The sequence below is a fragment of the Alligator sinensis genome, unplaced genomic scaffold, assembly GCF_000455745.1.
Source record: "Alligator sinensis unplaced genomic scaffold, ASM45574v1 scaffold802_1, whole genome shotgun sequence".
Classification (NCBI taxonomy): Eukaryota; Metazoa; Chordata; order Crocodylia; family Alligatoridae; genus Alligator; species Alligator sinensis.
In genome coordinates, this window is record NW_005841918.1 from 1,029,668 (window position 1) to 1,040,459 (window position 10,792).

At 41.7% G+C, this 10,792-nt stretch overlaps 1 protein-coding gene across 1 annotated transcript in view; it reads right to left on the bottom strand.

Moving 5' to 3' along the window:
* PDGFD (platelet derived growth factor D) overlaps positions 1-10,792 on the bottom strand; it is a gene marked incomplete at its 5' end in the record, with an annotated part of 217,551 nt that overhangs the window by 84,358 nt on the left and 122,401 nt on the right. Inside the window, 2 exons of the mRNA XM_025198246.1 lie at positions 2,870-3,050; positions 7,336-7,540. Coding sequence (XP_025054031.1) covers positions 2,870-3,050; positions 7,336-7,540 — 386 coding nt within the window. The remainder of the gene's footprint in view (positions 1-2,869; positions 3,051-7,335; positions 7,541-10,792) is intronic.

Below are 10,792 nucleotides of genomic sequence, written 5' to 3' on the forward strand. Positions count from 1 at the left end.
ACCCTGCATGGGGGACTCTGCCATGAGCCCCCGCAACCCCTCCTCACTCCCCCAGCCCCCCCCCCATAGTTGCCCTGCCTGCCCCAGCTCTGGCTCTTTAAGAAAAAAAAACTAAGACAGACCCTGGGACTCACCACTCCTGCAGTGGCGTCTGGGGGCTTCTGGAAGAGCCCCCCATGTGGCATGGAACAGCGGGGTTCAGCGGGAAATGCCCCACACTGGGCAGGAACGGTGAGTCTAGGTTTTTCTTTTTTTTTTCCTTAAAGGTCTGGAGCTGGCGGGGGGTGGCAGCCATGGGGGAGCTGGGACAGTGGAGGAGGGTTGGGGGAATCATGTAGAGCCCCCCCCCCCAGTGTGGGGCAGTGGGGGGCAGCTTGGATTGCCCCCCACACATCCGGCAGCACTTGGTGAGTTGGGGCTTTTTTTTTTCAAAGTACTGGGAGCTGAGGCAGGCGGGGCAGCCATTGCTGGGCTGGGAGAGCGGGCAGGAGATGGGCCTGGTTCGGGTTATTTGGAGATTTTGGCAGGAGCCAAATCTCTGCATCAGATTTAGCTGAATCAATTTGGGACAGTGATTCGAATCACCAAATCAAAACACTGTCTCCCGAATTGGCTGAATCTGAATCCGAAGCTAATACTAGCCTCTTGGCACAGGCCCACCGGTGAATACCAGAGGGATGTAAAGGTAATGGGACTCTTACCTGCTCCAGGCAAGTACCCAGGTAAGTACCTGGTAGCTGCTGCTACAGTGTGGTTTCCATTCCTCTGTTGTTGCTTGCATAGCAGCAGTGTAGTCTCCATGCAACCCAGCTGCTGCTGCAATATCAACACCACGGGGCTGCTTCTGCAGACTTCTTGGGCATGGAGGCAACATTCTGGTGCCTCTACTAAGTTGGTGCCCTGGGCTGGTACCCACTTACCCACACTAGGTTACACTACCGTAGAATGGCCTCTGTGGGTGCATCTACATGTGCATGAAGGTGCTTTTCCTGATGCACATTAAATTTAGTACCTCCAACATGAGGTACCAAACAAATGCACATTAGGCTGCCTTAACGTGCATTAACTAATGCGCACAGTTTTTACTTAATGCAAAGTGCCTATTTTACTGTGCATTAGCATAATAGCATGTTTTTTCTGTGGTGCTTTAATGAGAAGTAAAACAGGCTACTGTGCCTTAAAGCGCATGTGTAGATACATCCTCAGTACAATAGCTCACATTCACTTCAAGCCATTAGGTTGAAGTGAAATAGCATCAGTGTTGGATTTCCCCTAGTATGACTGTAACTGTATTATTATACAGGCTTTCTTATTCTGGTTAAGTAACATGGAATTGAATAAAAAAAATAAACTGTGATGGATATGAAAATAAAATGATGACAGTGTAATAAATTACTACCTACCGTTCCGTGACTGACTGCAAAATTCATCACTGCTAAGCTACACTGCACCAAAATGATTATAACATTCTTCAGGACAATATCTGGAATATATGTTTGTATCAAATCTGTTTATACAAATGAGCATTCGTGCCACCTACAAAAATCCAGAAAGCTTGTCTCATGCAAGTGGTACGTGACAAAAAGGGCACTACCAAAACCCCACAGATTTTAGAACTACAGTCTGAACTCTTGCACATTGTGTCCCTTCATTCTGTATTTTATTGCATCTTACCATGCATCTTCAAATCATGGCTGTTACCCCATAGGGTATTTTTCTTTGACAAGACTAAAAATGGAATTTAAACAGTAGCTGCTATTGGCTGCAAGTGGTTATCAACACACTCAAATAGCAAACTTGGTGCAGAACTTGTTAGCAGTTTTGAAACATATTAGTGTAAATCCTATGCTGGCTTTGTGTCTAGTTTATATTACCATTTTTACTCGAATAGAAGATGGCTATGATTATAAGATGACCCTCAATAATTAGATTCTCTAAATGGAAAATTTATAAATTTGTTATAATTTTTCAGGTATAGAATCTAATTATTTGAGGTTTGCTTTGAATATGTTCCCTTTCCATTGCTACAGCAAGGAAAATAAATCTGGGGATTAGATAGCTCTTTGCTCTCTGCTTCCCCAAAACTTTAAAGGTAGGGTGAAAGTACAAAAGGAAATCTTCCATTGCCACAAAATTGTGCAGCTGAGATCCCCACATCTGGGGAGACTTACAGGGTCAGTCTGCCTAAAATGCAAGGGACACATAACTATACTTGATTTGTATAAGTACCAAAAGGCCACATTATGCAATACCACCCCACCCCCTTATTTATTTATTTATTTATTTTAATTTCATGTCTCAGGACAAATTAGCCAAATAAGTTCCAAATTCCATTGATGAACCAGAGCTCAGTCATTCAGGTCTATGTGGTGCTACCACCAGGAAGTATCCTACCTCTTAGACTCATCAGTCCTCGGTTTCAGACACTCCCAGATCCATGGCAGGCATCCTACTTGCAAGCCCCAATCCTGGAATGCTTTGTGGTTCAGATGCCCCCTAGTTTTGCTTGCTCTTAGCCAAAAGGCTGAAGGTGCAAGCTAGATGGAAAGCCTGGGAGCAATCCTCCGTAGCCATAAAATGTATAGCTGAGATCCTCCCATTGAGAGGTTATAGTAGACTCTCATAGGGATACCTGCCTGCAGTGCAATGGACAGGTTTCTAACCTCAGCTACACCAGGACATTCATGGTTGGGAAGAAGGGGATCTCACCTTCCAGGTACAGTAAAACCACTTGGACCATCACCATCATTTAGATCATGGCATCTCCCTACCACAAGGGTAGGTTAGTGCATCCTATTCAGTCCTTCAGCTCTGCTATTCTTTTAGACTACAGTCTTTCTTTTCTCCACTGAATAGTTAAGTTACTTACCACAAGGGAATAACAACTCTTGAATCCCGGTTTAGCCACAAAATAGTCATCAGATTTGAAGGTTATCTTTATTTGGTTTGTTTTTGAAGTTATTCTTGGAGGAACTTCCTTGTGTCCACACCATCGTCCTCGTATAACTGTACTGGTTTCAGATAGATCTTCTACTTCCACAAAGTCATACCTAGAAATCAGTTTGATAGTTTAATACATTATCCTTACATAAAGCTTCTACAACAAAACAGAACTTTGCTCAAGAAATTAAGCCAAACATATGGTGGGCTCTATTACACAGTATTAAATTATAAGTCACAAATAGTCACAATGCCTGTCATATTCTAAGAACCTTAGCTATCTAGGAGTTTTTTTCTTGCTTTTGGAGTATAACAGAAAATATGCTCTGCCATTATAGATTACCATTCTAACTACGTTTCACATTGCAAGTAAATGACCTGTAGATGTGATACTCAAATGCTTGAGGAATGGACCAATTTTAATTTTAAGCATACGCAGAATTAGGTCAAGGCAGTAGCTCATACTCCAGCAGTTATATATGAGCTAACCACAAGATGGGGACAAAAACCCACACTATGGTAGCAGAGGTTCTCATAGCAAAACAACATCTGCTTGCGTCTTCATGTGTCAGTAGCATTTATAGTTTGAGTTTTCCACAGTCTTGCTCTAAGATACATGATAGGAAAGAAATTAAAGTCAATGGGAGTTATCCTATTGACCTCATTGAGGTTCTTGCTCAGGACCTACATATTCCCACCTGTGATAGAAAGCTGTTGCCAAAGCAGACAGAAGTCCAAAAGAGAGGAAAATGACAAATGGATGGAGAAGAAAGCTTCCCTGAACTGTTAAGCTCTAAAATTTCAGATTTTTTTAGTCATGAAGGACTTTTGTTATCAAAACATGTTTGCCCTCAGAACAGAGATTAACCATTACTAATTGATTCTTATTAGAATCGTGTTATCAAGGGGCTTCTCTGTTCTTTGAGACTTCTAGATCAAAGACATCCTTCTCTACCTAGCTACTGGTGTCTGAAATGTACTGTAAATAACATATTTGGTTTGCTCTTGCTGCCAAGGAACCATATGAGAAAAAATGTAAATGTGATGCAGCTAGAAAGCATTAGCATTACAGCATTTATATTCACCAGTCTAAAATTATACAGCATAGAAAACAAGAAATCCACACTAAATCTGTCCAAACTCTGCTACCAATGTTTTCCCTGTTACTAAAAAACTTAGTTTTAGATAAATGAGTTACGGGCATTTTCACTAGCCTCATTCTGACCTCTGCTCAAAAGGATGTTGAAGGTGTTTAAGAGCCTACCTAGTGACTCCTACTCAATTAATATTTTCTGTCTCCTCTTGGTTTTGAATTCCACAATCTCCATTTCTTCCCTTTTGCATGTGCGTGAATCCCAATTGTCTGCCCTTTCTAACTTTTTATTTAAAATTCATTTTATCAGAATATGTTGGCAAGTTGCAACAAGATCCCATAATTGACCTCCTGCATTTTGGTGAAAATTACAGAAATGATAGACCTATACCTGCTGGGTGAGGGGACTAAATTCACTGATAGAATAAACTGGTTCAAATCCGGTAACTTTACTGGAACCAGGTCTGCTTACAGTAAGAACAGCTTTTACACAAGGATCCTGGAAGCTGGATACATATCTGAATTTCCAAATTGCAGTTCATGAGGCCCTGGGTAAGTAGCCTGTAGACTGCATCCCATCTTTAATTGAAAGTTTGATCATAAAAGTACATGGTACATAAGAAATTGTGAGGACTGATAGTTGGAACTGGTTTGGGAAACCTGTGAGATAAGGGAATTTGTATCCATTTCTGAGCAACCAAAAATTCATACTATCTGGATAATTTCAGTGCTTTTCAAAACCCTCCTTGAATGATTGCAGAGGTGCCAATAACAAATGCAGAAATATTTTTAAAGCTTCAGATATTTTTTCTCTGTTCTGAAATAGTTAAGCTAAAAATTCACATTTTCATCTCACAGCCGAAATGAATTTAAATCAATTTAATGCTCATAATTATGTAGATTACAATTATTAATATTAATGAAAAAGTGAACGAACATGCCAGGAAGTTCCTGGTGGGAAGAGTGAGGACAAAAGCAGTAAGAAAGGAACAGGGGCATGGGGGTCCTTATTTGGCAGTGCATTCAGCAAGGCATTTATTTACATGCTCAACTTTAGGCACATAATTAAGTTTTAACAACATCCTAGGCATATCTACACATGCCCCTATGGTGCTGTTGTTACTGCGCTGTCATTTAGTACTATCTTTAGGAAGTACTAAATGATGGTGTAGTAAGAGCTGTTACCACGCTGTGCCAGCAGTGCAGTTATTTTTAGCCGCTATGTCGCTGTAGCAATGTACTGTAGCAAAGGAGCGCTTCACTATGGTGATATAGGTGCCGCATCATGGTTGTGCCTGCCAATGCAGGCTCACTATTGCATGTTGTTATGGTGACGTAGTGTCTGGTGTAGATGCACCCCCTTTGCTGAAGTGGAGCCTGAAAGAGCATCAGAGTAAAGTCGAGGAAAAGACCTGCTTTTTTTAAAAGTTCCTCTAAAGTAGTAAAAAAACCCCTATAACTTATAATAATGTTTCTAACAAGTCTGAGAATCATTACATGCATTCCCCCTGAGAATATCCTCATTCTGGAAATAATGACATGCAAATAAAAGTCTTCCAATAACTGAGAGCAACTCTGTATTTCTGCAAAATATGTGGTATTTTTCCAGCTTTTATAGACACTATAGATTTTGGAAGGTCTTTTCTTCTTCACATCATAAATTAGCAGCTTTTGAAAGCCAGCATATTGTCTGTAGCCATGGTCAAAATCCAGTCTGTCAATAATGACTTGACTTCCTCTCACCATGTCATCACCTTTAATGGCCCTTTAAAATAGAATACTTCATCTTTTTCCACATTAAATTAGCCCTGTGTTTCAAGGTTGAAAAGATTTAAGGTCAGCCATAGTTTATTCTCAATATAAATATGAACAGGCTGCTTCTGTGTGCAGTAGACGCTATATTCTGGCATCGCCTCTCTGGCACTAGAAGGTAACTGTCATTACTTACACTGCTATTGCTCTCAGACCAACAGCAGCAGAGCAAAGAAAAGCTGCCAAGATAATAAACATTCAGAGAGGGAAGGCCAGTTTGAGTCTGCATTCTTTTATTATTAACTGGAAAACAAACCTGCTGGAATGGTATTCTCTGTTCAATGGTAATGCAGAGCATTAAAAATAATAATGACAAAGCCCCACAGACTTGCCAAACAGAGTCTAGAAAGGCAAACTAATAGATGTTAAGATAAACAGGGGCTGGGTGCGATTTTTGGAAAGATATAACCATAATTAATAACAATCTGGCAGAGCATTGGAAGCGGATGCTTTAGCTTTTTTAATATCAATGCAAAAATCTGGCATTTGAAGATATGGAAAATACACATAGGCTTTGGGCCTCTCTCTCACACAAAACCTGCATATGAATAATAACCAGGGATTTTATATTACTTTATTTATTACGAGCCAATTAATCTGTGCGCGCTGGAAAAGCAAAGCAGTCACAAAATTGGTTTAACCTCCCATAAGTTTGGTTGCTCTGGTCAACGGAGTGGAAGAAGCAGCCAGAGTACACTGTTGGTTTGGGATCTATGTTTAAGGCATCTAGGAAAAAATATTCCTAGATGCAAGTCATAATTGGATAGACTATCAGTCACACAACTTCAAGAACATACCACTCTCCCAACCCTTAATTCTTACCTGTCCTCCAAAAAGGAAATGCCTTACTGAAAAAGTGAAAGAAAAGTTTTTCACAGCAGGCAACATCCACTGTTAATTAACTGAGGAAGACCTCAATTCAGTTATTATTTGGCCGGTTAGCCAGGAAAATAAGATACTTGAGTGTTTTGCACTTAAAATGTAACGCAAGGAGGCAGCTGGGTCCATGGTAGGCACATTTCTTTAGAATTGTGTTTGTCGTGTTGGGCAAGCCTTCTTGACAGAGGTGCCTAAAGGGACCCTTCCAAAACATTACACATGGGCATTTCTACATTACAGGCCTTCTGCTGACAGACAGGCACTGCCCCAGGGAAGCCACCACCACGTGTCCTCACCTGCACAGCTTTGGATGGCTCTTACCATTCGTGTATCTCTAGTAGAGCAGTTGTGCTGGCAGGGGGCACGTGGTACCTCTAGGAGGCACCAAAGAAGCTGCAGCTATCCGAAGAAAGTACATTGGTATCTACACACACTTTCTGGTGGCTGCCCTGTGGTGTCAGAAACTTTCTGGTACTGACAGAATAAGCACTGCTCTGCTAGCAGGAAAAAGTGTCCATGGCCACAGGCAACCAGGTGTCAATGCATACAGCGTTCTGCTGATTTTTAAACTGACATGAAATCTTTAGTTTTCTGGAAAGCTTCTTGCTCACCTGCAGATATCATTTTCAGGCTCCTCCAGTCCAAACTGATTGTCAAAGGCCAGATGTATCCTTGTGTTCTCCGGTGAGTGGAGTCTCCATGTCAGTAGCAGGTTCCTGGGGTAGCTACTCGGGAAGCGGGGACTGTGGATGCAGCCGTTTCTGGCGACGCTGATGGTCTCTTCTTTCCGGTACAAGTCTGTGAGGTGATTGCTCTCTGTTAGTAGTCACAACTTGTAGAAATTAGTATGTTGTTCCAGTTACAGGAAGGCAAAAAAAGAATAACAGTTTATAACAAAGCAAAAAGTATTTGCATTTGAAGTCTTTAAAGAGCAGGATCTAAGTAAGTTATTGATTCAAACAAGAAAATACAGTGTTTTTTTCCCCCCAATGACTTAAAAAAACCCCCAACCCTGTCCTTTGTTTGCTTCATAGAACAGAAACAGAAATAACCTGCCCTACATTGTCTCCATTTTATGATAAATATAAATATGTATACATTATATGACATTATTATTTATTTTATGCATCTCTCATCATTTTGCTAGAAAGCAAGATTTAAGCCTAAAATAGCATCTAACACATGGAAGCAGTTAGATGAGACCGAAAGGAGAAAATGGCAGACCAAACTCTGATTCCCAACTTTTGGAGGCTCCACCCACAGATTAAAAGTTATGGTGGGAAACCCCTGTACAAGAGAGCAGTTCTAATAGCAAGGGTGTATGCCTGTGTTAGGTTTAAACACTGCCTCCAGAAGCATGATGGTTGATTATATTCTGATGTAACTTAGACCCATGCCACATTACATTAAGATGCAATTAACCTGTTAACTGCGCCTTAAATAATAACCCAGCCACAGGTTCAAGTCAGTTTATGGCGTAATAATACAATATGAGCCACAAAGTTATTCCACATAAATTATGTAAGAACTTTGTGGCTCATTTGTAGGGAGCTTTAAACTGAATGTGTATCAGCTTGGGGCCAGCGGTGCTTGACAGATTCCAATATTCAGCTGTGTGTGTCAGGATCTAGCAACCCTAGAGTCTGGGCCCAGTTGGGTTGGGGGTAAAACTTGCTCCTAGACCCTGGATCCCACATGGAGGCAGGTGTGGGGAGCACGGTGAACCTGACATCACCAGTGCTTGGGGACCCTGGTATCTCTCCTCAATCCTGAGGTCCCCATACACCGGGGATATCAGAAACCCAGCTGCACATGCACTCTTCAGAAGTCCCAGAACAATGGAAAAACAGGATTGGTGCCTAGAGCACAGGAACTCTGGGATCAGGTTGCCATAGCCTGATCCTAGTGTCTCTGTGTGCCATGGTGAGTAATAAAACCATATCTGCATACCTCATTTTACAGGTCCCTGCAAAGGTACCTCAGGATTGGGGAGCATCTTTCCAATCCCATCAGGCTGGGACATTTAAAAAGTGAATATGCAGCTGGACTGCACCTGCAATTTGCTGACAACACCAGTGCATGGGGACCTTGGGATTGGAAAGTGGATACTTGACCCTGATCCTGGGTTCCCCCCGCATTGGCAAATAAGGTGTGGTTGGGATCTAATTCCTGATCCCAAAATCATGCATCCTGCCATCAGATCCCATTACACCTTTAAGTGAATGTCTGTCAGTGGCCTCATACTGGTAGAAATCTTAATTTGGCCATTAATATTAATGGAGTTACTCCACACCTATACTTTTATACATGAGACCAGAATCCTGCCAAGTAATAATTACTTTGCTCACTGCAACTTCCCACTAAAAGTAATGTAAGTTCTGTGTAGGTGAAAACTCAAAAAGCTTGTCCATACTACCTGTGGACCATACTGGGTAGCAGTGCAGTGCAGTATGGCATGCCTAGTCTGTAAGTACTCCCCTGTACAATGGATCTAATGCAACCCATCTTACTATATGGCTAGGTATCATCCAGTAAGCATCTCTATTTATCTGGTTCTGTTACATGCATTTTGCATTTGTATGCAACCATATAAGGCACCTCTCAGGCCTGCCCCCTCAGGCATGGTAACCAAAATGGTCTATTTTTATTTTTTAAATGCAGTTTAATGTTTGATGAAACCTTTACAGCTCTTGTAAAAGAAAGACAAATGTATACATGCTAAAGGAAAAACAGGAATTAAACAGTACAAACTAAGCAACTCTACTTTTCAGGTTGTTTTTTAGTGGCTCATGGTTGCCAATGTCTACAAGCATGTAGAATGGAAGTCCATCCTACCCCTTTATTATCTACCACTCTATTTATTCAATAATTCCAAAAGCAGAACAGTGTGAAACTCATAAGGCAAAGTCTGAAATAATGATTCACTCATAATTTTTACATAGCGTCTTTCTTCACGGTTATGTGTTCTTGCCTCACATGCCACAACCCATATTTTCCAAGTAAATACAGGCTCAGATCTTCATATGACTGAGTACAAGATCTGGTGAAGAATTTTTTGTCTAACTTTTAATTGAAAAAATGGTATTTTAAATTATTCTTTTTTTTTTGGAGAAAACAGATTTGATTAAACAAAAATGTTATCGAGAAGGTTAGAGCTAGAGTTTTCCCTCATATAATATTTCTGCAAAAAGTTTTGCAAGTTCTGTTTCATCCAGATGTGAAAGGAAAAGATATGACCAAGCAACCCTGCAGAAAACATCTATGAAATGTTGAGGAGCTTCAGAGTCAGAAGAATTGGGGATGATTTGGCAGTAAGAGGGCCATAACGTTTCATGAGACTGAGTCCAAATGGCCAGTAAAAGGGATAAAATCAAAATATTAGTAGAAAGTTTTCAAAATGAAATACCATATTTACTGAAATATAAGAAAACTTAGGAATTAAGATGACCCACCCAATAATTAGTTTGTTGTAATTTTCCATGAATAGAATCTATTAGAAACTATTAGAGTGTTGTCTTAAATGTGTTGCTTCCACCACTGCAGTGGAGCAAGCAGCAACAGGGAACTGGTAGTGGGGAGAGGGGGAAGGCAAGGGGGAGCAGAAGGTGGAGGTAGCCAAGTGGCCTGCCCCTGCTTCGCTCCCCTACCATCTGCCCTCCCCATACTATTTGATCCCCTTGCTGCCTGACCCCTGCCATTTGCCCCTGCTCCCACCTGCTCCCAAATGCCTGCACTCCCCGGCACCTGCTCCTCTCACCATTTACCCCCCTGTTTGCCTCCCCCCACATCTAGTCCTGGACACCTGACCTGTCCCACCATCCTGCTTCTCCTCCATGGGTTTGGATTGGCTCAGTTCTTGTCTGAGATATCGAGCATGTACTTGCTTTAGCCCCTGCCTAGCCCAGCAGCAGTGCTTGTGGCTGTGAGAGCTGCAGCCTTAGAGCCAGGGCTGTGGAGGCTAAGTGACGGAGGGCAGGATGGGGAAATAAAGGCAGTGGTGACAGGGGGGCAAAGGTAGCAGCAGGAACCAGGTACTCAGGAGACAGGCAGCTGCTGTAGCTTCAACTC